Source organism: Carcharhinus amblyrhynchos, chromosome 2, assembly GCF_965287045.1.
Source record: "Carcharhinus amblyrhynchos chromosome 2, sCarAmb.v2.hapA, whole genome shotgun sequence".
In the NCBI taxonomy this organism is placed as follows: domain Eukaryota; kingdom Metazoa; phylum Chordata; class Chondrichthyes; order Carcharhiniformes; family Carcharhinidae; genus Carcharhinus; species Carcharhinus amblyrhynchos.
The window spans coordinates 12475024-12500345 of NC_137325.1; the positions used below are offsets into that span (position 1 = coordinate 12475024).

General features: G+C 47.4%; 1 protein-coding gene across 1 annotated transcript in view; it reads right to left on the minus strand.

Moving 5' to 3' along the window:
* Positions 1-1249: 1249 nt before the first annotated feature.
* The window catches only part of ripk1l (receptor (TNFRSF)-interacting serine-threonine kinase 1, like), a 41726-nt gene continuing 17653 nt past the window's right edge, over positions 1250-25322 (minus strand). Inside the window, exons 3-13 of the mRNA XM_080202238.1 lie at positions 23754-23977; positions 22332-22485; positions 20944-21081; positions 19435-19663; positions 16552-16701; positions 13470-13546; positions 10334-10436; positions 6325-6909; positions 5335-5421; positions 3159-3314; positions 1250-1817 (exon numbers count right to left, since the gene is read on the minus strand). Of these exons, the coding sequence (XP_080058364.1) occupies positions 1537-1817; positions 3159-3314; positions 5335-5421; positions 6325-6909; positions 10334-10436; positions 13470-13546; positions 16552-16701; positions 19435-19663; positions 20944-21081; positions 22332-22485; positions 23754-23956 (2163 nt within the window). The 5' untranslated portion in view covers positions 23957-23977 and the 3' untranslated portion in view covers positions 1250-1536. The remainder of the gene's footprint in view (positions 1818-3158; positions 3315-5334; positions 5422-6324; positions 6910-10333; positions 10437-13469; positions 13547-16551; positions 16702-19434; positions 19664-20943; positions 21082-22331; positions 22486-23753; positions 23978-25322) is intronic.

The window sequence follows — 25322 nt, forward strand, 5'->3', positions numbered from 1 at the left end:
CCATTAGGGGCCTAGTTCCTGTTGAAGGACCATAACAATACTGGCTTTACAACATCAGAGATGGGTGAACAGGGCAGTAAAGTGAACCAGAAGTAGAAGTTGAGCCATGATCTTACTGAATAATGGAGCAAGCTGGAGAATGGCCTACTATTTCTTATGTTCTAACATTCAACAGTCCCTGGATAAATTTATTTTTAAAAATTATATTTAAAAAAATATACCTTTCTTTAGAACTGGGAAGTGCAGAAATGTTAACCCCTGACACCATAGTACTAGCCATCGACCCTCCCTCTCCGTGAACCCAGGCCTGCCGCTGCCAAGGAAGCACGCAGCCTCGTACTCAATCCCGGGGAAGGTCAAGGTGCCCAGAAGATCTCGAATGAGGCCCATATCCTAGGTGCCCTCTGGCCTATCGATTTAGGCCTATGTCACTGAGGGTTGAGCCAAGCCTGGGCCCGAAACAGGCCCAGACTAAATGTCAGAAGCCATTTTCTTCTTCAACACTCGTCAGCTACACACTGATGGCACAGAACCTTGTCAGTTCACGTCAAGTTGGGGTGGCACCGTCCTGCATGGCCCAGGCCAGACCAAAAGAGTAAAACCAAGTGTCCACCTCTGTGACCCACAGAACAGAATCAAACTGTTCCCCATTCCTCCATTTTAAATCCATCGAAGAAGTATTCATTGTTCCAAACCTTGACGTGTTTAGATACCAGAAAAGCAAGGCAATGTTGAATCTTGAAGCGACGTACGACCATTTGTCTGTGAACTCTGCCAGCCATCTTGCAACAACACTGTGCATTTATTTAGCGCCTTTAAGGTAGTCAAATGTCCCAAGGTACTTTGCAGGAGCATTATCAAATAAACTTTGGTGCCAAGCCCCACAATATTAGGATGGAGGGGCAAAAAAAATGAGGGTTTTGAAGGTTGTAAATGAGAGATAGAGAGGCAGGAAAGTTTATGGAGGGAATTGCAGAGCTCGGGACCCGGGCAGCTGAAGTCGCAGCTTACAAAGGCAGAACAATTAAAGTCAGGGGCGTACAAGTGGCCAGAACCGGCCCAGCCCAGGCATCTTAGAGAGGTGCAGAGCTGGAGGAACTTACTCATCCCCGAGGCCACGGAGGGAATTGAAAGAAAGTACATGGGAGTTTGAAAAGCGACCAGGAAACCAGCGCAGGTCAGCGGATTCGCAGCAGGGGGGGCGGGGGGGGGGGGGGGGGGGGGGGAGGGGGGGCGGGGGGGGGGGGGGGGGTGAAAGGGGGACGGAACTTGGCGCGAGTTTGAATTTCGGTCCCCTTCCGGAGGCTGGCCAGAGGTGCTGGAAGAGTCAAGCGTGAGTGAGGGACGAGGAGGTGGGCGACCGCTTCAGCACAGCGAGTGGGCTGAGGGAGGAGCAGAGTCGGGGAATGCTACAGAGGGCGGTCTCCGTAACGGCGAGGTGTGTGATCAGGAGCTCCCCTCAGGACATCAAGGCCGCAAAGGCGTCAAGTTCAGCATTTTTGTTTTGTAAAGAGAAAATCTGGATGCGGAATAGGCTCAGATGCAGTTCTGTAAACTGAGAATTATGTCTGATCTGTTACAACCGTAAAGGGCCTGAGCCAGCTTCCTGACCGTAGCACCTTTAGATCCTTCCTTCATCTGCCACTTGTGCAACATCTTGAAGACTTTCTCTTTCAGTCCATCTCTTTCGTAGTCGTGATCGATCTCGTCGATCTCGGACTCCCTGAAGCCCAGCTTACGAGCGCAGTGTTTCCAATCTTTCCCAAGCTCCATTCGCAAGAGGTCCAGATGGGATTCTTTCACCGGGTTGTTATCGTCTGAGGATAAGAGTAAAAATTCAGTCACTTTCTTCAACAGCAATCAACAAAATAGAGGCAAAAACCACAACATTCACTCCACACCAGGGAGATGGTGGTGGAGTGGTGTTGCCACACGATTAGTAACACAGAAGCCGACTGCTCTGGGGACACAGGTTCAAATCCCACCACAGCCACTGGTAGATTTTAAACTCAATTAATAAATCTGGAATATAAAACTAGTCACATTTTGGCGGCCGTTGATTATCACAAAACCCTGTCTGGTTCACTAACGCCCTTTACCAGGTCTGGTCTACACGTGATTCCAGAGCCAAAGCTCGACTCTTAACTGCTCTCACTCAGTTCAGGGGCAATTAGGGATGGGCAGATGCCAACTGTGCTGACTGAAAACAACAGCTAAAGTGAGGGCCCAAACGGGATTCAAGACCTGGACACTGCTGCCTCTCACATTGCCAGGGATCTGGGTTCGATTCCGGCCTTGGGTCACTGTATGTGGAGTTCGCACATTCTCCCCGTGTCTGCCTGGGTTTCCCCCGACAGTCTGAAAGATGTGCTAGTTAGGTGCATTGGCTGTGCTGAACTGCCCCTTACTGTCAGGGAGATTAGCAGGGTAAATATGTGGGGTTGTGGGGATAGGGCCTGGGTGGGGTTGCTGTCAGTGCAGGCACGATGGGCCGAATGGCCTCCTTCAGTACTGTAGGGATTCTATGACATCTGGTACAGGAGGCGGCGGGGAGGAGATCGCTAACTGAGTTGGGGGTGGGGGGGCGCTAACTGAGGCGGCGGGATGGAGGGGCTGCTAACCGAGGTGGCGAGGGGGGCGCTAACCGAGGCAGCGGTGGGGGAGGGGCGCTAACCGAGGCAGCAGGGGGAAGGGCGCTAACCGAGGCAGCAGGGGGAAGGGCGCTAACCGAGGCAGCGGTGGGGGAGGGGCGCTAACCGAGGCAGCGGTGGGGGAGGGGCGCTAACCGAGGCAGCGGTGGGGGAGGGGCCGCTAACCGAGGCAGCGGTGGGGGAGGGGCCGCTAACCGAGGCAGCAGGGGGAGGGGCCGCTAACCGAGGCAGCAGGGGGAGGGGCCGCTAACCGAGGCAGCAGGGGGAGGGGCCGCTAACCGAGGGAAGTGAGTGAGTCACTGGACATAAATCAGCTGGAGCAAGTCCAGGGGAAAGGATAACCCACCTTCTAACTAGATAGTGGATGGGCTCAGCTACAAGGCTCTCGGATAAGGACTTCCATTGGGCAGCAATTCCTAGGTCATTGTCGATTTACTCGTGTTAATTTTCCCACATTAGCTACAAGCAGCTCATTGACTTTCACGCATATTTAAAATTCTGACTTACCAAAAATTGGCGAGTATTGGGCAATTAGTGGCTGGCTGCCAACTTTGGAGTCCTTCTGTTTTCTTGTGTTGAAGACCTGTTTCCCGATATTCATAGTGTTATTGTTGCCAATCTGCACTCCCTTGGCTTCTGATATGCAGATGCTTGATGGACTCACTGAAGAAATGTATATCATTAAGGTTTAAGAACAAAAAAAAACCACCTGAGATACATATGGTTAAGAGACAAACTAATTTGTTCATGCAATTGCCTCAGATTAATCAGGCACTTTGGACAATATTTTTAGCCCCCGGTGGCACAGCACGCCAACTTTCATGCCACACTTCCACCCAGGGGCCACTTTCTTGGAGAATTAATGTGCTTGGCAGCGGCACCCATGCCCAGTGAGAGAAAAGGAGAAACAGCAGGTTGTCAGGCTGAAGGAGGATACAGGGATAGGGAGACCCTGGCGAGAGTTGAAAACAAGGATGAGAATTTTTAAAAACTGCTCAACTGGGAACCATTTTCATTAAATGATTAGATATTTGATTTACGTGTGACAATAATATTGGGATACAGTAAAAAGTATTTTTATTTTGCCCGATCTACAGACAATTCATACTGTTCGTAGAGTACATAGAGGAGAAGGAAAGGGTGTAGAATGTTGTGTAACAGTTACAGATAGGGTGTAGAGAAAGATCAGCTTAATATGTGATAGGTCCATTCAAAAGTCTGATGGTAGCAGAACAGAAGCTGCTCTTGAGTCGGTTGTTGTATAATCTTTACATGGTGCAGAAAATGACACGAATCCCAAAAATCCATGGGCACTCCTGCATAATCCCAGTCCCAGACCTCAGCCAATGTTGCTCTTTAATCAGGTTCAGAGAAACACCAGAGCATCCTCCCTCTTGGCCTTAGCCTTAGCCTCCATCAGATCTTGCTTGCGAATTGTACAGTCAAGAGCGTGTCATTTTGGATAGTCCCAGATCAAATTTGTTTTCCAAACACTCTGTACATCATCGCACAAGAAAAATCTGAATGGGCGGCACGACAGCACACTGGTTAGCGATGCTGCCTCTCAGCGCTAGGGACTCAGGTTCGATTCCCGGCTTGGGTCACTATCTGTGTGGAATTTGCATGTTCTCCCTGTGTCTGCGTGGGTTTCCTCCGGGTACTCCAGTTTCCTCCCACAGTCCAAAGGTGTGCAGGTTAGGTGGATTGACCATGACAAATTGACCTTAGTGTCAGGGGGACTAGCAGGGTAAATATATGGGTCTGTGGGAATAGGGCCTGGGTAGGATTGTGGTCAGTGCAGACTCGATGGGCCAAATGGTCTCCTTCTGCACTGTAGGGATTCCATGATTCTATGAACTAAAAGAGAATGAAGGGAGACTTCCAGGACAATGTGCGTCTCAGGGAGATGGTCGACATAAGTAACCTTGTATTCTGTAAGTAAATCTTGCATTATGTAAAACGATTGGTATCTGATGTCCTACCTCGCTATCTGGCTTGTGAATGAGTTAACACAAGAAGTAATTTAAATGTCAAGATATTGCATTACGTGATGTCACAGGCCCAGACAGAAACAGAGCCTGACACGTTTTTAATTTGATTTATTATTGCCACATGTATTAGTATACAGTGAAAAGTGTTGTTTCTTGTGCTCTATACAGACGAAGTATACTGTTCATAGAGAAGGAAAGGAGGGAGTGCAGAATGTAGTATTACAGTCACAAGCACAGTGGTTAGCATTGCTGCCTCGCAGTGCCAGCGACCCGGGTTCAATTTCCGGTTTGGCCACTATCTATGTGGAGTTTGTATGTTCTCCCCATGTCTGCGTGGGTTTCCTCCGGGTGCTCCAGTTTCCTCCCATAGTCCGAAAGATGTGTGAATTAGGTGGATCGGCCACGCTAAGTTGCCCCTTGGTGTAAAGGGGGGACTAGCTAGGGTAAATGCACGGGATTATGGGGATAGGGTGGGATTGTTGTCGGTACAGACTCAATGGACCAAATGGCCTCCTCCTGCACTATGGATTCTATGATTCTATGAAGTAGAAGTTTACAGACGGGCAAAATGTTTTTCACATTCTGCCAGAACAGTCAATATTGAGCACAGAAACATTTCTCCCAGTGGGTGTATTGTGGCTTCAGCTCCCGAGCAGCATGGTGAGCGACTCCCAGCTGAGACAAAGCCTTACCTTGAGTGAGATAACTGAAGTTGTTGGCTTCTTTTGGCTGATTCAAAACAACATTCCCAGTATATTTTCCAGCTTCATTCTTATTCCCTGAACAAAACAGGAAAGAACAACAACAATAGTTACAAAGACTGGATGATGTTGGAAGAGTGGCAGTTTCCTTTCTGAGGAGCAACGCTCAACAAAGTGGGAGTTAATGTTAACCGGCAATTGGAAAATAGAGTTTTGGTTCCCAGACTTTGGCACCAATAGACGTCAAACGCCAGGATTTTCCGGCCACGCTTATCCCAAGACCGGAAAATCCCGCCCAAGGTCAATGGACTTTTGCATGATCCTGTCCCACCCCACTACGATTCCAGGCAGGAAAAGGTTACAATCGGCTAGCCACGCTCTCATTGAGTGGGGGAACAACCCCACAAAGGGCCGAGTGGCCTACGCCTGCTCGTAAGTCTGAATAAATTTGCTGCATTTTACCATTCTACGTGGCATTATCTTTAAAATTGGAAAGTAGAGACTTCTGCAGCGCCAATGGAAGAAGGGCGGCACGATGGCACAGTGGTTAGCACTGCTGCCTCACAGCGCCGGGGGCCTGGGTTCGATTCCCGACTCGGGTCACTGTCCACGTGCACGTTCTCTCCGGCTGCTCCTGTTTCCTCCCACAGTCCAAAGGTGTGCAGCTACAAATGGATTGGCCATGCTAAAATTGTCCCTTCGTCTGTGGGTTCGGGGACTAGAAGGGTAAATAAATATCTGGGTTTATGGAGATAGGGCCTAGGTGGGACTCGATGGGCCGAATGGCTTCCTGCTACACTGTAGGGATTCTTTGATTACGGCATGGAGCCCTCAGAGATGAGCCACCAGCCACATTGCTGTCTCCAGAACGGTGCTCTGACCAGAGGGAGATTTTCAGCAGGCAGGACAGCAGGTTAGAAATGGAATAAACTGCCCTCAAAAGGCTACACTTAGAAATTAATAAATAAAACGGCCCGTTACCTGTCTGCCAGTGTGGAGACCAGCTACTGGGCTGTCTTGAATGGGGGTGACCAGTCTCTGTAACAGGAATAGAGCCTGGGGTTCTGTACGGCAGCCCTGCGTGTCCAGCGGGGTTTCCGGTGGGGATTATTTCACTGGCACCTTTCCAGCCGGTTTCTTCCTTGACGGGCTTTGAGCGGCTGCGGTAACTTGCCAAGGCGTCTGCCCCCATTCCACGGGGCTCCTGGTGGAAGTTCAAATCCTGGGAGCCGTACAGGTCCACCGACTGTGCGGCAAGGGGAGCGGCAGGCACCGGGAAATGAGCTGCTTTGGAGAAAACCGGCTCGTTGGAAACTCTCTTGCTCCTTTCCAGCCTGATCTGCTCGATCTTACTCTGAGAAGCGTCCAGGCGGCTGCCTGTCAGGTGGTAGTTCATCTCCTCGGCGAGTTTCCGTCTCACCATCGTGTCGTCGTCTTCGTCGCGCCAGACCATGCTGTCCGGCTCACACACCGCAGGCTCACTGAGCTTACAGGATGCAAACGCTGCGTCCAGAGTGTTGCCGTTGGCAGGAGCTCCCTGTGAGCTATGTAGGGAGTTCGGATCATCTGCAAAGTTAGAAAATATCATCACTGCAACTGAAGTTTCTTTCTGTAAAAAGCAAGTGTTGTCCCACTGATTTTTGATGTTACAGTGAGGCAGAATTCCATGCCGAGGTTTGCCTCTCAGTTCCTTTATTCCCATCCTTTAGGCTTTGGAACCGCAACATTGAGACAATACAGAGCAACGCTATTCCATGTGGAATGCTCACCCGGGAATATCACTGAAGTTCTGTGTGGACAGAGGGGCTCTCCATCACAACTAAACTCCAAACTGGCACCCCTGGCCAGAATCCCGTAGACCCATCCTGATCCCAGTGGAAACCGGATGATCCAATCCTATCCTGACCCCAGTCCCTAGTGCTGATCCCAGTCCTCATCTGGAACCCAGTCCCCATCCCACCCTGATCCCAGTCCCCATCCCATCCAGAACCCCATCCCAGCATTTTCTCAGAGGGGGGGGGGGGAAAACGAGGTAGGGTCGCACAGAGGTAGCTTGAATCATTGAATTCCTACAGTGCAGAAGGAGGCTATTTGGCCCATTGAGTCTGCGTCAACTCTCCAACAACAATCCCATCCTGGCCCTATCCCCGAGACTCCATATATTTACCCCGCTAACCCCCTCTCCTTTTCACTAACTGTCTTGGAACAGTCGGGTTCTTCAGCAACAGTTCCTGAAAGGGTTAAAAAAAGGGAGAAAATTAATACGTGTGAGGAAGGACGCAGTTAAAAGCTGGTCTTCTCCAAACCATTCGGTACTGAGTAACTCACTTCTGAGGAGAGAGTCACACCAAGTTCTTGTGGTGTAGCGGGTAGCACCCCTACCTCTGAGCCAGAAGCTCCAGGTTCGATTCTCGCCCCAGGAGCTGATGGCCAAGGAAGGTGCATTCACAACACAGCCAAACAGGTCGAGTGTCAACCTGCAAAATCCTTCCAATATGTCAATGGCTGACGGTGAGAGTGGGAGAGACTCCTGGTCAGCTACGTTTGAGGTGGAGTGACGCCCCTCAAGCTATTTGATTTATTTCCATTTATTATTGTCACATGTATTGGGATGTAGTGAAAAGCATTGTTTCTTGCTCTCCATACAGACAAAGCATACCATTCATGGAGAAGGAAAGGAGAGGGTGCAGAATGTAGTGTTACACTCATAGCTAGGGTGTAGAGGTAGGTCCACTCAAAGGTCTGATGGCAGCAGGGAAGAAGTTGTTCTCGAGTCGGTTGGTACGTAACCTCAGACTTTTGTATCTTTTTCCCGACGGAAGAAGGCAGAAGAGAGAATGTCCGGGCTGCGTGGGATCCTTGTAATGCTGGCTGCTTTGCTGAAGCAGTGGGAAGTGTAGACAGAGTCAATGGATGCGAGACTAGTTTGAGTGATGGATTGGGCTACATTCACGACCTTTTGTAGTTCCTTGCAGTCTTGGGCAGAGCAGGAGCCCATACCAAGCTGTGATACAACTGTGATACAAGCCCCTGGCAACAGGCTGACAATTTCTTCCGGGAATGACTAGCTACGGAAACAGACAAAAGTCTGCCTAATTGCACCGCTAGGTGCGGGAAGACAATAGGGATTGGGAATGGGCTAACCTCAGCGAGACCTTATCAGGCTCCATCTAGTGACAGATACCGGTCTGTGCAGGGTAGCAGCTGAAGTCCCAGAACTACCTGCACTGAGCGCTGTCTGCCACAAGATGGAGCCCTGCACATCAGTGTGAGTTACCAGAAACTGGGGAACTATGATATCAAATAAATAGGTTGGACTAAAACCTGGTGTTGTCAGACTTTTTACTGAACTATGGAAGGACAGACCTCAAAGGTTAGGGAGGGTCGGGCAGCAGGAGGGAGAGTAGGCAAGAGTGGGAGAGGCAGAGGCAGGAGTGGAAGGAAGAGAGACTGAGGGCAAGGGTAGACGTCACCGCAGGAAATGTCACGTCAATAGGCAAGTCACAGAAGAGGAAATCAGTGGCAAATGATATTAAAGTGAAACTGAGAATGTGAAAAGGAAACACTGACACTTTATTAATCGCGTCAAAGTGGATCAGCGTTCAGTGAGTTGACAGTAAGTGAGGATTTACTTCACACTTCCTGGCTTCCTGCTATTTAGAAAATATTCTCATTAATCTTTCTTTTATCCAGAGTGGATGAATTTTTTATCCCTACAATGAACTTCATTGACTTAAATCAAACTACAATTTAATTGGCTGTAAAAAAAAAATTTGGCAACGTCATGTCGTCCCCGCCTCTGAGCCAGAAGCTCCGGGTTTGGGTCCCATCTCAGGACTTGATGGCCAAGGAAGGTGCATTCATAACGCGGCCAAACAGATTGAGTGTCAACCTGCAAATCCTTCCAATACGGCTGGTGGTCAGAGCGGAAGAGACGCTTGGTCCACCAGCTTGACGTGGAGTGCCCCCCCTTCAAGATATAAGCCCCTGGTGACGTACAAGCGACTTGTTCCCGGAATTACTAGCTATGGAAACAGATGGAAGGCTGCCTTAGTGCGCCACTAGGTGCGGGACGAGAACGGGAATCGGAAACGTGTTGGGGTGTCTTGTAGTTGTGAAAAACGCCATGTAAATATAAATCTGTCTCTCTTTCAGCTTCTGTTCACACTCGCTGTACAGGCTCACACGGAGCACCACCAGAGACACCTGGACACAGGTAGAACACAGTGTTCCGGCAAGGAGCATTTCACCTTCTGGCAAGAAAGAGGGAAACTGGCGAGAGGGAGAGGGAATCAGTAAAAGAAAAAGAGGTCACTGTTTATAGAATTTTAATTATATTGTTCGGAGGCAGGGCCGAAGGACATTGTTTAATTGAGTACAGCGAGCCTATATAACTGGGGGATATGTTCATGTCCAAGACTCCCTGAAGAACAGGCCTACGACCAGGAGCCGGGGCTGGAGGACATCACCAGCCCCGGAAATGACATCTTAATTTGACTCGTTCAGTTTCCTTTAAACGTTTAGTCTTTTTGTTACGGCGATCCATTAATGAGCTGTCAGCTAGCTAATTAGTCTATTTATTTATTGTTCTTCAAAAAGAGAGTACAAATAGGGGATGGCTGGGACACTGGGGGCAAGATCTGAAATTCCCACCCGAGGTCAATGGAGATTTCCGTTGTCAGACCCTCGGCTGCTCCGATTCCGTGGCAGGAGAGGTGGTAGCGTTCCAGCCTGGTAACGGAATATTAAACTCCCTCTATAAAGAAAAGCTCTGTGTCTTGTTCTGACTTCACCAACTGGTTTGGGCCATGTTAACAAACATGACTATGCCCTTACAATGGAGTGGTTGCTTTTCCTGGTGTCAAGGGAAATTTGATTCAGTCTTAAGTTCCTCACGTATGAATTAATGGGAACATATGAAAAATGAGCTTTGTGTTTGGTTCACCCTCCTGTAAAACAAACTTGCCACAGAGCAAAATGCAAGGGTCACCTTTTGTAGGGGTGTCTGGCATCAGTCCCTCACAATCCGTTTGCAGAGACTGCATCCTTTTCACTAGTTCTCTTGGAGCAGTCGGTTTCTCCTCTGACAATTCCTGAAATGGTTATAAAAGAGGGAAAAATGAGCATTTATGAGGAAGGACACAGGTTTCCTCCAAACTGTTGGCTATGAGTAATCAATTCCTGGGGAGAGAGTCGAGCCGGGTTATTCTGTATAATCACAGTCACTGCCCTTGGACAGTGCAACCAACCACATGAAGCACTTTGGAAAATTTCAACAATTCTCTGCACATGAAAAGATTTTTACAGATGCACCATAGAAAGCATTCTTTCTGGTTGTATCACAGCTTGATATGGGCTCCTGCTCTGCCCAAGACCGCAAGGAACTACAAAAGGTCGTGAATGTAGCCCAATCCATCATGCAAACCAGCCTCCCATCCATTGACTCTGTCTACACTTCCCGCTGCCTCGGTAAAGCAGCCAACGTAATTAAGGACCCCGTGCATTCTCTCTTCCACCTTCCGTGGGAAAAAGATACAAAAATCTGAGAACACGTACCGACCAACTCAAGAATAGCTTCTTCCCTGTTGCTGTCAGACTTTTGAATGGACCTACCTTGCATTAAGTTGATCTTTCTCTACACCCTAGCTACGCAAAGTACATTCTGCACTCTCCCATTTCCTTCTCTATAAACAGCATGCTTTGTCTGTGTAGTGTATAAGAAACAATACTTTTCACTGTATGTTAGTACATGTGACAATCAAATCAAAATTTTAATCAACGTAAAAATGTGTTTATTCCTTTCTCGCTCTTGATGAACAGCCTATGTTTGCTGTAAATGATTCTTGAAAGTTGAGTTAAATATCTCATGTGCAAGTGCATTCATTTCAATTTAATTCAAACTCATCTTTACATGGGACCAAATTGTGTTCTTGGGACATCCTGCAATACTTCACAAACCAACAAATTATTTTCTGCGATGCACTTCCTCACCCTTTTCCATGTCTTGTGACGCAGTGGATAGTTTCCCTGCCTCCGAACCTCTGGGTTTGAGTCCCACCCCAGGGTTTGATGGCCAAGGAAGGTGCATTCATAACGCAGCCAAACAGGTTGAGTGCCAACCTGCAAATCCTTCCAAACACACCAATGGGAGGTGCTGGCAAGGCAACATTTATTGTTCACTGTTTGACCAGAGGAGGCGGCAGTGACTCCCCAATCGTTGTGGTGCTGCAATCCTACAATGGCGTTAAGTCTAAAAATTTCACCCAGCGTCAATGATAAAATTCCGACCTCAAGCAAGATAGTTTGAGACTTGGAGGGATTTTGCTGTTCTTGTCCTTGATGATGGAGATTGTGCAACAAAGAATAGGATTATTAGGATAAGGGGTAATAAATGAATTGAGAAACTACTTCTCCCAAAGTGTTGTGAATCTGGAATTCGCTACCCCAAAGTGTGGTGGATGCCGGGACAGTGAGTAAATTTAAGGAGGAGTTAGACAGATCTTTAATTGACAATGGGTTGAAGGGTCATGGAGAGAAGGCAGGAAAATGGGGATGAGGAGCATATCAGCCATGATCGAATGGCGGAGCAGACTCGATGGGCCGAATGGCCTAATTCTGCTCCTATATCTTATGAATTTATAACAAATAAATTTGATGAGCTGCAGTGAGGGGCAGCAATGGGGAGGATAACCTGATTTGGAGGAAGGAACAGAGTACACTGTGGCCAGCTTTGCGGACGATACAAAGGTGGGGAGGAAGGCAGGTAGTAAGGAGGATATAAATAGTTCTCGGAGAGATACTGATCGCTGGAGTGAATGGGCAGAAAAATTGACCAATGGAATTCAATGTGAGATTGTTCATTTTGAAAGAAAGAATGGGAAGGTGGATTGTTATTTAAATGGAGAGAGACTGCAGAAAGCTGGAGAACAAATGGGCTTTGGGGGAGTGGGGTGTTTTGGTCATGAAACCCAGACAGCTCACAGAGAGGTGCTGAAGGTAATAGGGAAGGCAAACTAAATTCTGGCATTAATTTCAACGGGGCTGGAATGTAAAAGTAAAGAGGTGTTGCTGCAACTGTACATGGTAGTTGTGAGGCCACATTTCGAACAGTGTGTAGAGTTTAGGTCCCCTTATTTAAGGAAAGATGTATTATCGTTGGAGGCCGTACTGAGATGGTTTACCATGATGACCCCGGGTATGGAGGGACTGCCATCTGAGTAAAGATTTAAACAGATTAGGTCTGTACTCCTTGGAGTTCAGAAGAATGAGAGGTGATAGGATTGAAACATATTAGTTTCTTAGGGGGTAGGACTGGGTGAAATTTGAGAGGATGTTTCCAGGGTGGCACATAGCACAGTGGTTAGTGCTGTTGCCTCACAGCATCAGGGACCCAGGTTTGATTCCGGCCTTGGGTCACTGTCTGTGTGGAGTTTGCACGTTCTCCCCTGTCTGCGTGGGCTTCTCCTCCAAGTGCTCCAGTTTCCCCCCCCCCAGTCCAAAGATGTGTGGGTTAAGCTAACTGGTCGTGCTAAAATTGTCTCTCAGTGTCAGGGGGATTAGTAGGGTAAATGTGCACAGTTGCAGGACTAGGGCCTGCATGGGATTGTGGTTGGTACAGACTCAATGGGCGGAATGGCCTCCTTCTGCACTGTAGCGATTCAATGATAATAACTCTGTGACTCATGGGAGAGCGTAGGATCAGCGGACACAGTCACAGAATAAGAGGGTGCTCACTTAAGACAATTTGAGGAAGAGTTTCTTCTCTTGGAGAGTAGCAAAGCTCTGGAATTCTTTACCACAGGAAGCTGTGGGAGCCTAGTGTTCAAACACTTACAAGCTGAGATCGGGAGATTTTTAATTAAGAGGGGAATTAAAGTTAAGGACAGAAGGCAGAAAGTGGACTTAGTGAGTGTTAGATCAGCTGTGATCTTACAAAATGGCAGAGCAGGCTCAAAGGGCTGAATGGCCTGTTCCTATTTCTAATGGTCTTCTCAAAGCACTGCTGACTATGTCACCCAAAAGCCTCTTCCTCTTAAAGACACATCCTGCTTATAAAAGGGACATTGCACTCACATTATAAAATTAATGCAAATATTTGATCAGTCACTTTTTGGAACAATGCTTACTCTTAACTTTTTCAAATCTTCTTCAATAAGAGCAAACAGCTTTTCTTGATAGAATGGTCGAAATTTCTGATCACACACTGAAAGACAGAAGATTGTTATTTACAGTTTTGACATAAAAGGAGTGATATAGTTTTGATTATCCCATAACTTTCCTCCCATTGACTCCTATTAATGTTTAACTGGGTGGTTCGCACTTGGGTTTAAGGGAGATTTCCCTGAATACTTGAAGTGATTCCCCAAGGCCACCAACAAACAGTGGCAGCTGTGTGTACCATCTGCAAGATACACTGCAGCAACTCACCAAGGTTCCTGAGGAAGCACCTTCCAAACCCACGACCTATACCATCTAGAAGGACAAAAGCAACAGGTACCTGGGAACACCAACACCTCCAAGTCAAGCACCATCGTAATCTGGAAATACGTTGCCATTCCGTCACACTTGCTGGGTCAAAATCCTGGAATTCCCTCCCCAACAGCACGGTGGGAGTACCTACATCATAGGGACTGCAGCGATTCAAGAAGGCAGCTCACCGCCACTTTCTGAAGGGCAACTAGAGATGGGCAATAAATGCTGGGACACCACATCCCGTAAATGAATTTTTAAAAAAATTATTTGCTTCTATCCTCTAATAGAAACTAATGGAACAGATGAAGGCCATTTGGCCCATCGTATCTGTGCTGGTCAAAAGATTACCTATCTAGTTTAATCCTGCATTTGATTCTTAGCCGTGTAAGTTACTTCATTCCAAACGCACGTTTTGTCAACAAGCTTCTGCTCGATTTGAGATCAATAACCTTGTCCCACTCCGCACCATCACACATTATCTCAGGGGGAGGCCTCAAGCCTGATCCAATGAAAGCATCCAGGCGTCAGTACTACAAGCTACCCGGCTGCACTTGCTTCTCTTGTCTGACTGTTCCTCAGAGGACTCCTGTCCCACGAATATATCACGTAACGGCTACAGATGCGAATGCCATACCGATGCCGGACATGTACTGTGGATTTGCAGCTCAGAAAACAGAAGGACGTTGGGCGTCATTTCACCAGCCCGTTCACGCCACGCTCCCGCTGCAGTGAGGTCAGAGAATTTGGTGCCCCACCCAATCTCTGTTCACTGCAGCAGGATGAGAAAACTCTTGCCGCCCCCTCAAATTAAAGTTTATTTATTAGTCACAAGTAAGGCTGCAATGAAGTTACTGTGAAATTCCCCTAATCGCCACGTTCCCGCCGCCGCCTGTTTGAGTCAATGCACCTAACCAGCACGTCTTTCAGACTGTGGGAGGAAACCGTAGCACTCAATGGAAACCCACGCAGACATGGGGAGAATGTGCAAACTCCACACAGACAATGACCCAAGCCGGGAATCGAACCTGGGTCCCTGGTGTTGTGAGGCAGCAGTGCTAACCACTGTGCCGCCCACCAAATGGACATGTTCCTTATTCTTGCAAGTACAAATTGTCCTGATTGAGCTAGGTGGCTCTGCTAATACCCACTGCTCTGTATCTTACACCTTCCTTTGGAATAGAGTATCTAATGATTCAAACCTAATTTTGCATCACCTCACGTTACCCAGATGGAAGAAAAATGCCTGCAAAAAGAAAAAAAAGTGCATCCCATCTCAATTGCTATCCCAAAGCTTAGCTATCACACAAATAGATGCAGGGCAGTGTGAGTAACCTCTTGGGTGCTTTGATCGCTTATGGGGAGTTACTTGAACCGCTAATTCTATGACAGATCCAATATGTAACATAATAAAATTGATACACTAGTTAACTGAAGCCAAATGTTCAAGTCAAGGAAAATCATAGAATCATTGAATCCCTACAGTACAGAAGGTGGCCATTCAGCCCATCAAGTCTATACCAACCACAATCCCACCCAGGCCCTATTCCCACAACCCCACACATTTACCAAGCTAATCCCCTTAAAACTAGGGTCAATTTATCATGGCCAATCAACCTAATCCGCACATTTTTGGACTGTGGGAGGAAACCGGAGCACGCGGAGGAAACCCACGCAGAACGTGCAAACTCCACACAAACAGTGACCTGAGGCCAGAATTGAACCTGGGACCCCGATGCTGGGAGGCAGCAGTGCTAACCACTGTGCCACCCGAAATCAAGAAAGTACAATGGATGCTGGAGTCTGAAACAAGAACAGAGAATGTTGGAAAAGAAATCCAGCACATCTGGCAGCATCTGTAAGGACAGGAATCAGAATTGTGTTTCAAAACCGTCTGGCTCTTCATCAGGGCTGCAGAGGGGGTGGAATGCGTTAGACATTGAACTGTGGCCGTGAAGAGATCGCAACGAGATGTAGCACCTTTAAGAATTAAAGACAGAAACAGTGAACTGGGCTGAAGTTCGAGGAGTAGCATCTCATCTTCCGATTATCCACTTCACGGCCCTTAGGACTCAACATTTTTAGACTGTGACCTTCCTCCTCCATCTTAGACCCCCTTTCTAAAAAAAAACCCCGTGAATTCATTGCCACAGAATTCCTAATGTGCAGGAAGAGGCCATTCGGCCCATTGAGACTACACTGACCACAATCCTACCCTGGCCTTATCCCTGTGACCCCATATGTTTACTCTGGTAATCCCTCTAACACTAGGGTTAACTTAGCATGGCCCATCAACCTAGCCCGCATATCTTTGGACCCAATGAGACCCACCCCTCGCCCCCTCCCACACCAGGCTATCTTTTGAGTTGCTACATGTTGTTGCAATCTCTCACGGTCAGTTTAATATCCGACACATAATTCCCCCCTTCTCTTTAATTCTGATGAAGATAACATTGACTCGAAACATTAACTGTTCTCTCTCCCTACGGATGTTGCCAGACCGGCTGAGTTTTTTTCCCCCCAGTATCCTTTGCTTTTGGTTCAAGTTCAGTGCAGTGTACCAAAAACTCTTCAAACCGATCAAAGTTTATATCTGCTGATTTACTTGGGCAATAGGTTAAAATCTGGATTTAAAAGAAGTGGGGGGGGGGGCGTTGGTGTGACTCTTCCACAGTAGGACGTCTCCACCTAGCAGTTCCCCAGAAGAAAAATGATCATATATTAAGACACGTGTCCCACCTGCAAAAGTCAGTCGCTTGTCAGGATCATTTTCCCAACACTCCTGCATTAAATTAACAATCTCTTTGGGTGCACTTTCCGGAATTTCTTTTATATCAGGTCGATCTCCGCTGAGGACCAGCTGGTGAAGCTGGGCATCGTTCAGTGCATCTGAGGAGACAGATAAAAGAAAACATCTTCAAAATCTGACACACAATGCTTTTTTCTTTATTTATTCGTGAGGCATGGGCTGGCCAGAACTTATTGCCCATCCCTAGTTGCCCTTGATTGATACAACTGGAGTGGCTTACTCAGCCATTCCAGAGAGCAGTGGAGAGCCAACCACATTGCTGTGGCTCTGGAGTCACACGTGGGCCAAACCAGCTCTGGTCAGCAGATTTCCTTCCCTAAAGGGCATTAGTGAACCAGATGGGTTTTTCCCGACAATGGTTTCATGGTCATCATTTGGCTTTTAGTTCCAGATTTTTTAAAAAATTGAATTCAAATTCCACCAGCTGCCGTGGTGGGATTTGAACCCGGGTCCCCAGAACATGAGCTGAGTTTCTGTATTAATAGCCTAGCAATAAGACAACTAGGCCATCGCCTCCCCCATGTACAATGGATGATTTGTGTAAACAGCACACCAGTATCTAACTGGCAACCAGAGTCTGTTGAAAATTTGCTTCCAGTTTGGTGGGAACTTGTCGGTTGCTGTTGAGGTGAAATTTGTGCTCATGGTCACACTCGCACAATGATTTAAGATATCAAGCTTCAGCCAGCGGGAAACCAGATTTCCCCTCCAGTGATCCCAACTAACATCGTAAAATGGTTACAACACAGGAGGCGGCCATTTGGCTCATCGTGTCTCTGACCAGCTGAGAATTTTTTTGTCCAGCTGTGGTGATGATGCCAGTTTTCTATTCAGGACATGGAGGTAAAGTATGCCAATGAGGTGGATCATTATGATAGAATATGTAAGCGTTAGAAGTCTTAACCAATTTCCTCCTTTTGCAAAGTGAGCATGACTGCGTATGGACATGCTAAAACTGCATTGGTCAGTTTGCTGTGCATACTTTTGCTTGTATTTATTTAGCATGATGTTCTATTGTTCAGTATCGATGGAAACTTTAGTTTAATAAGTTATATTGAGAAGGGGGGGGGGCGGCACGGTGGCACAGTGGTTAGCACTGCTGCCTCACCACGCCAGGGACTCGGGTTCGATTCCCAGCTTGGGTCACTGTCTGTGTGGAGTTTGCACATTCTCCCCGTGTCTGCATGGGTTTCCTCCGGTGCTCCGGTTTCCTCCCACAGTCCAAAGATATGCAAATTAGGTGGATTGGACATGCTAAATTGACCCTAGTTTCGGGGGGGGGGGGGGGGGGGGGGGGGGGGATTAGCATGGTAAAGATGTGGGGTTACAGGGATAGGGAGGTATTGTTATCGGTGCAGGCTTGATGGGCTGAATGGCCGCCTTCTGTATTGTAGGGGTTCTAGAATGGATCACCAGTAAAACAGGAAATAAGACACATATATAAAATCAAAAGATGGAGAAGCAATGAATCACCGATAATTAGGAAGGATCTTGCCCCAAAACAACCCCAGCGCTCCTCCCACATGACCATCTGGCCCTGGTTGCTCAGCTTTGCTCCCACTGAGCATTGACCTTTGTTCTGCTAGCTCACCTTTATACCTCTGTTAGCAACTTTTCATCCTTAATGGCACCATTAACACACCCCTTTTGTCTTGTGTTCCATGAAACCTTTGTCATTCTCCTCTTTGCTCCTATCTCTGCCCTTATGGGAAGGATGTGCGGACGGATCTCATTGGCGATGGGAGGGGTGATCTCATTGAAACTTACAGAATACTGAAAGGCCTGGATAGAGTGGACGTGGGGAAGACGTTTCCATTAGTCAGAGAGACAAGGATTGGAGGGCACAGCCTCAGAATAAAGGGACGACCCTTTATAGAATTGAGATGAGGAGGAATTTCTTCTGCTGGAGAGTAGTGGATGTATGGAATTCATTGCCACAGAAGGCTGTGGATGCCAGGTCATTGAGTGCATTTAAGACAGGGACAGATGGATTCTTGAATGGTAAGGGGATCAAAGGTTATGGGGAAAAGGCAGGAGAATGGGGTTGAGAAACTTATCAGCCATAATTGAATGGCAGAGCAGACATGATGGGGGGAATAGCCTAACTCTGCTCCTATATCTTATGGTATTCAACCTGCCCAAACTCCTCCACCCCCCTCTATAAAAATATATAATTCATCACATTTTCAGTTCTGTAGAAGGATCATATGGACTCGAAACGCTAACTCTGTTCTCTCTCCACAGATGCTGCCAGACCTGCTGAGTTTATCTGTCATCTTAATAAAACTATAAGAACTAGGAGCAGGAGTAGGCCTTCTGGCCCCTCGAGCCTGCTCCACCATTCAGTAAGATCATGGCTGATCTTTTCATGGACTCAGCTCACTTAGCCGCCCACTCACCTTAACCCTTAATTCCTTTACTGTTCAAAAATTTATCTATCCTTGCCTTAAAAACATTCAATGAGGTAGCCTCAACTGCTTCACTGGGCAGGGAATTCCACAGATTCACAACCCTTTGTGTGAACAAGTTCCTCCTCAACTCAGTCCTAAATCTGCTCCTCCTTATTTTGAGGCCATGCCCCCTAGATCTAGTTTCACCCGCCAATGGAAACAACCTCCCTGCTTCTATCTTATCTATTCCTTTCGTAATCTTATATGCTTCTATAAGATCTCCCCTCATTCTTCTGAATTCCAATGAGTATATCCCAGTCTGCTCAGTCTCTCCTCATAAGCCAACCCTCTCAACTCCGGCATTTTCCGTATTTTCTTTATATTTTAGCTAGGATGTTGCATTATTCGCAACGAGTAACGTACGTTCATAGGGTTCTTTGTCAGTCAGAATTACCCACACTACAATAGCAAAACTGTATACATCGGACTTGTACGTGGCCTTGGTATTCAGCGAGCGCAGATGCTCAGGTGCCAAGTAGAACAATGTGCCTGCGTTGTTCTGCAGCTTTGACCCCATTTGGCTCCTTCTCCTTTGCTCCTCGGTGGTGAGCCGACTCCAGGTTTTGAAGATTGCCACCCCAAGATCCGCGATCTGAAGAAAACAGAGGGGACAGAAAGAAATAATCAGCCGTTTCAGAGTCGCACGGGGGGTTAGCACTGCTGCCTCAAAGCGCCAGACCCAGGGTTCGAGTCCCAGCTTGGGTCACTGTCTGTGTGGACTCCACAGACTTGATGGGCCGAATGGCCTCTTCCTGCACTGTAGGACTCTGTGAATCATTCAGGAAGAGTCCAAGCTTCACTTTCTCGTTTGTGTAAAATGATAACACAGGGCAGGAAATTTTACCGGCACATCCACCCAAGGTTCGTACGATCCCGGCTCAGGCCAACAGACAAAACCGTTCTCCGAGCCTCGCTCACGCCCCGAATCGGGGCGGGCGTGCCGGTAAGATTCCGGCCACAGTTTGCAAAAAGCCACAGTGAACTGTGCTCGACAATTGTCTGATTTTTAAAAATCCTTACCCACAAGGGTCAAAATGGCTTGCTGATAGTGCTGGATGAACAAGTAGACGCACGGGGAAATTTATCCACCCCGTGTGGGTAGCTGCTCTCTGACAGCAAGGGTGGGAGGTGGGGTGATAACACTGTGGCTTCCAGCGAGGAAATTTACCCTAACGGGATTCCTCTGTGCAAAAGCATAGAATCGTAGAACCCTACAGTGCAGAAAGAGGCCCTTCGGCCCATCGAGTCTGCACCAACCATAATCCTAACAGCGCCAAGGACCCAGGTTCAATTCCGGCCTCAGGTCACTGTCTGTGTGGTATTTGCACGTTCTCCCGTGTCTGCGTGGGTTTCCTCCGGATGCTCCAGTTTCCTCCCACAGTCTAAAGATGTGCGGGTTGGGTTGATTGACCATGGGAAAGTGTCAGGGGGATGTATCCAAGTATATCCAAGTCAACCTTTGTTTATTTGAATCAGCTCAACCTTTGAACACTGGTTTAAAGTTTATTTATTCGTCACGAGTAGGCCTACATTAACACCACAATGGAGTTACGGTGAAAAATCCCCCAGTCGCCACACTCCAGCGCCTGTTCGGGTACATTGAGGGCGAATTTAGCACAGTCAATGCACCTAACCCGCACAGTCAGACTGTGGGAGGAAATCGGAACTCCTGGAGGAAACCCACGCAGACACGGGGAGAACGTGCAGAATCCACACAGGCAGTCATCCAAAGCTGGGAATTGAACCCGGGTCTCTGGCGCTGTGAGGGGGCAGTGATATCCACTCTGCCACCGTGCCATGCACTGGATTGGAAACCCTGATAGTAAATTGTATCGTTAGTACGTTACAACAATTACTGTATTCTTTTTCTACCTTGATGTGATAATCTGCATCGACCAGGATGTTTTCAGGTTTGAGGTCTTTGTGAACAATATGCATTTCATGTAAATACATCATTCCCTCGATGACTTCTAGAATAACTCTTCCTTTCACAGACAACGGGATAGACACCTGAAAACACACAAAATAGTCAAGTGTAAAACACCAGGTTACCAACTGTAACTCAACGTATTCCTGCAGGTTTCATCACATGACAAAATCCACTCCCTCCACCATCGCCGCTCAGTAGTAGCAGTGTGTACCATCTACAAGATGCACTGCAGCAATTCACCAAGGATCCTTAGACAGCACCTTCCAAACCCACAAGCACTTCCATCAAGAAGGACAAGGGCAGCAGATACATGGGAACACCACCACCTGCAAGCTCCCATCCAGACTTGGAAGTATATTGCCATTCCCTCACAGTCACTGGGTCAAAATCCTGGAATTCCCTCCCTAACGGCATTGTGGGTCAACCCACAGCGCGTGGACAGCAGCGATTCAAGAAGGCAGCTCACCAGTACCTTCTCAAGGACAACTAAGGATGGGCGATAAATGCTGGCCAGCCAGCGACGCCCATGTCCCATGAGTGAATAAAAAAAAATACACTCCCACCATTAGTCATCCATCAATGTGATGCGCTGCCTTCCTGCACCAATCGGAAAGCCAAAACCCTCATTAATCAATTAGATGATGCATGACTGTCAGCCATACAGCCTTTCTTTCGCCATTTTCCATATTCTTGTATCTAATTTCAAGGAAGATGACAAAAAAATCTTTTTTAATGCCCCAATGATTGCTCTCCAGGGTCTCACACAGCAGTGTCCTCTCTCACTTCCTGGAGACTCCAAAGAACAAAGGACAGTACAGCACAGGAACAGGCCCTTCGGCCCTCTAAACCTGCACTGATCATAATGTCTGCTTAAACTGAAACCGTATGGACTTATGAAGTCCATATCCTTCCATTCCCATCCCATGGATTCAACTAGATGCCCCATAAATGCCGCTATTGTATCTGCTCCCACCACCTCCCTGGGCAGCGTGTTAGTCACATCAACACTTACATTAATGCTGCAATGAAGTTACTCTGAAAATCCCCTAGTCGCCACAGTCCGGCGCCTGTTCAGGTACACTGAGGGAGAATTTAGCATGGCCAATGCGCTTAACCAGCACATCTTTGGACTGTGGGAGGAAACCGGAGCACCCGGAGGAAAGCCATGCAGACACGAGGAGAATGTGCAAACTGCGCACAGACAGTGATCCAAGCTGGGAATCGAACCCAGGACCCTGGCACTGTGAAGCAGCAGTGCTAACCACTGTGCCACCATTCCGCTCGAGTAGCTACCGAGTGTGGGAAACGGCTGTACGTCTTAGACATTTACACTTTGTAAAAGTTGCAGCAAGTTTCCGTTCTCCATGAACTCCATGACAAGCGAGTAATTGCCATCCTCCAAAATAACTCCGATCAACTTGATGACACGGTCATGGTCCAACTTGTGCATAATTTTACCTTCCTCAAGGAGAGAAGAATTGTATCTGCAAAATGCAAAAAGTGATAAAGTAAAACAGCTCCTTCCACTGAACAAGAACTTTCACTTTCAGATCTAAATAAAACAACCTGCTGAGCCTGCAGGTCAAAACTTACTGAAATCCAAGTCTTTTGTAATTACTTGTTAAAATAACTTTTAAATTATACTTTAAGTTTAATCATCAAAGTCTGATGATGGTCTGTGTTGACATCAAACTGATAACTGGCCTGACCATCCACTATTGTCTCCTATACACTGCCACCCAAAGTCACAATTACCCCCAAGTCTGACCTCAAGTATGGGGGCAGTGGGGAAGAGGAAGGGTAGATAGGTCAAGGGAAGGGAGGGGGGAATGATGAAGGAAAATGGTAGGGAGTCAGAGAGGGAGGGGTGGGTTGGGGGAGTGATATTTTGGGGAGAAGGGAGTAGGGGACAGACAATGAGGAATGGGGGATGGTGAAGATTCAGAAGAGGAGATGGGGGGAATTCCATCAATCATAAACCATGGTTAACAAGACCTTGAATGAGACTGGGAGTCAGGGTAGCCTTATGAAACCCTGGCCCATTTCCTACGAAACGACCTGCACTGGGAAAGTGGCAGTACCGGTATTTTTGGGTCCCATCTGCCTCCGTTCCTGGACTTGGCAGAGCTTGAAAAGCCTACACCAGTTGCCCGACAAGGGTCCAGCAAGCAGCACCTCACTCATCTGCCCTTTTAACATAGGAATTAGGGGCAGAAGTAGGCAAATTCAACCTTGTGAGCCTGCTCCGCCATTCAATCAGATCGTGGCTGATCTCAAATCCGCCTCCCCACCTGTTCCACGTATCTCCTCATCCCTGTTTTTAATCAAAAACCTATCTCCTTCCTGAAATCATTCAACAATTCAGACTCCACCACACTATGGGGCAGCGAGTTCCACAAATTCACCACCCTCTGCGAGAAGTAGTTCCTCTTTATCTGAATTTTAAATCTACCACCTCTCAACCTATGAAGCCTGCAGTGGATGGGTACAGGCTCAGAGGGTGCACCAAGGCCATGTAAATAGCTTATTATATATAAAAAAGATTGAGTGGTTGGATGGGTGCAGCACACTTTTGGGATGTATTGCCTGTGTGTAGGACCCTTACGGCACTGGAAAACCTGCCCTCTTCAACTTAATTTTCATCAGTTCCTGCATTTTCCAAGCAGCATTGAACTCATCGCTAGCAATCCCAAATAAATGTTACATCCTTGCACGCGACAGTACTTTAGCAAATACTAAACGGTGCACTTACTCTGTGCGTTGTGGTCCTGTGTACACTGTCTTTAAAACAACAAGTCCGTGGTTCCTCCTGTAGCACAGAGACACCATTCCGAAGCCTCCGCCACCCATGGGCTGCTTCTCAATCAGCTCATTAGAGTCTATGTGGATTTTGTCCAAAGACATGGTTGTTCTATCTGTGCTTTCCTTAACCGCACTGACCCAGTTTTTGTTCATAACTAGTTTAGTTCACCGTACCTATTGTAAAAAGAAAAAAAGAGAGAGTAAAACCAGTTCAAGATTGTTTTACTAGCTGTTTTAAACAGCATTCATAAATGGTTCAAAAAATTTACCTATCCTTGCCTTACAAACACTCAGTGAGTTAGCCTCAAGTGCTTCACTGGGCAGGAATTCCACAGATCTCACATCCCTTTGGGTGAAGAAGTTCCTCCTCAACTCAGTCCTAAATCTGTTCCCCCTTATTTTGAGGCTATGCCCATCGAGTCTGCACCAACCACAATCCCACCCAGGCCCTATTCCCGTAACCCCACATATTTACCCTGCAAATCCCCCCGACACTAAGGGTCAATTTAGCACGGCCAATCCACCTAACCTGCACATCTTTGGACTGTGGGAGGAAACTGGAGCACCCGGAGGAAATCCACGCAGACACGGGGAGAAAGTGTAAACTTCCCACAGACAGTGACCCAAACCGGGAATCGAACCCAGGTCCCTGGCGCTTTGAGATAACAGTGCCACCAAGCTGTGTTGAAGAGAGAGATGTGTTGCCAAATTTTTTCACCTTGTACTCATCAGAGCAAATGTGAAGAGGCAAAAAAATGCATTTTTGTCTACTGGAATTTTCCAGCTGTTCCTGCTGGAACCCAGTCCCATTGATGGAGAATCCCTGCCATGGATTTTCTGGTGGTGGGGAGTGTATACAATGGCAAACCCCATTGACAACACCAGGACTAAAAGATATTGCTGCTGGCCAATGGCAGGTTGCCTCCTCTGCTCGGGTGGGAGTGCGGAAAATCCCACCCACAGTATATGGATTTCAGTGCTGGTATCGCCAGGTGTACGTAGGTCATTTGTCCCAACAACTGGCTGATGGAACAGGTTCTATCAGTTGTTTATTATATGTACAGTACTCAACCAGCCCGCGCTTGCAAAACGCAAAATAAAACATCTATTGTTAGATGTGATTCTGCAGATGGGGCAGCACTGTCTAGACAATCTGCAGTGTGCTAATAGCTACACCAAAAGTTAATTTAAGATAATCGGTGGAGTTTGTAACATAGCTCATTTATGCTTGCTCAAAGTGACATACATCTGTAGACTGGGGCCAATTCTCAGCAAAGAGTATGTTCGGGTTTCGTGCCTTGCCTGAATCACTGGGGGCTTCGGAAGCCCATTGCTTTCTCGATGGCAACGCAACAGCCAATCCGAGTCGACTTGCCAATATTCCGTTTCTCCTGTGCCGTATACTTGTTGTAACTGTTTGAAATTTGGCATTATTGTGTTTGTCCTGATGAGCACTAAATGAGAAGCTTCAGCAACATGTCTCTCTTCCTGGTATTATTCAAGTTCTGTATTACAAAGT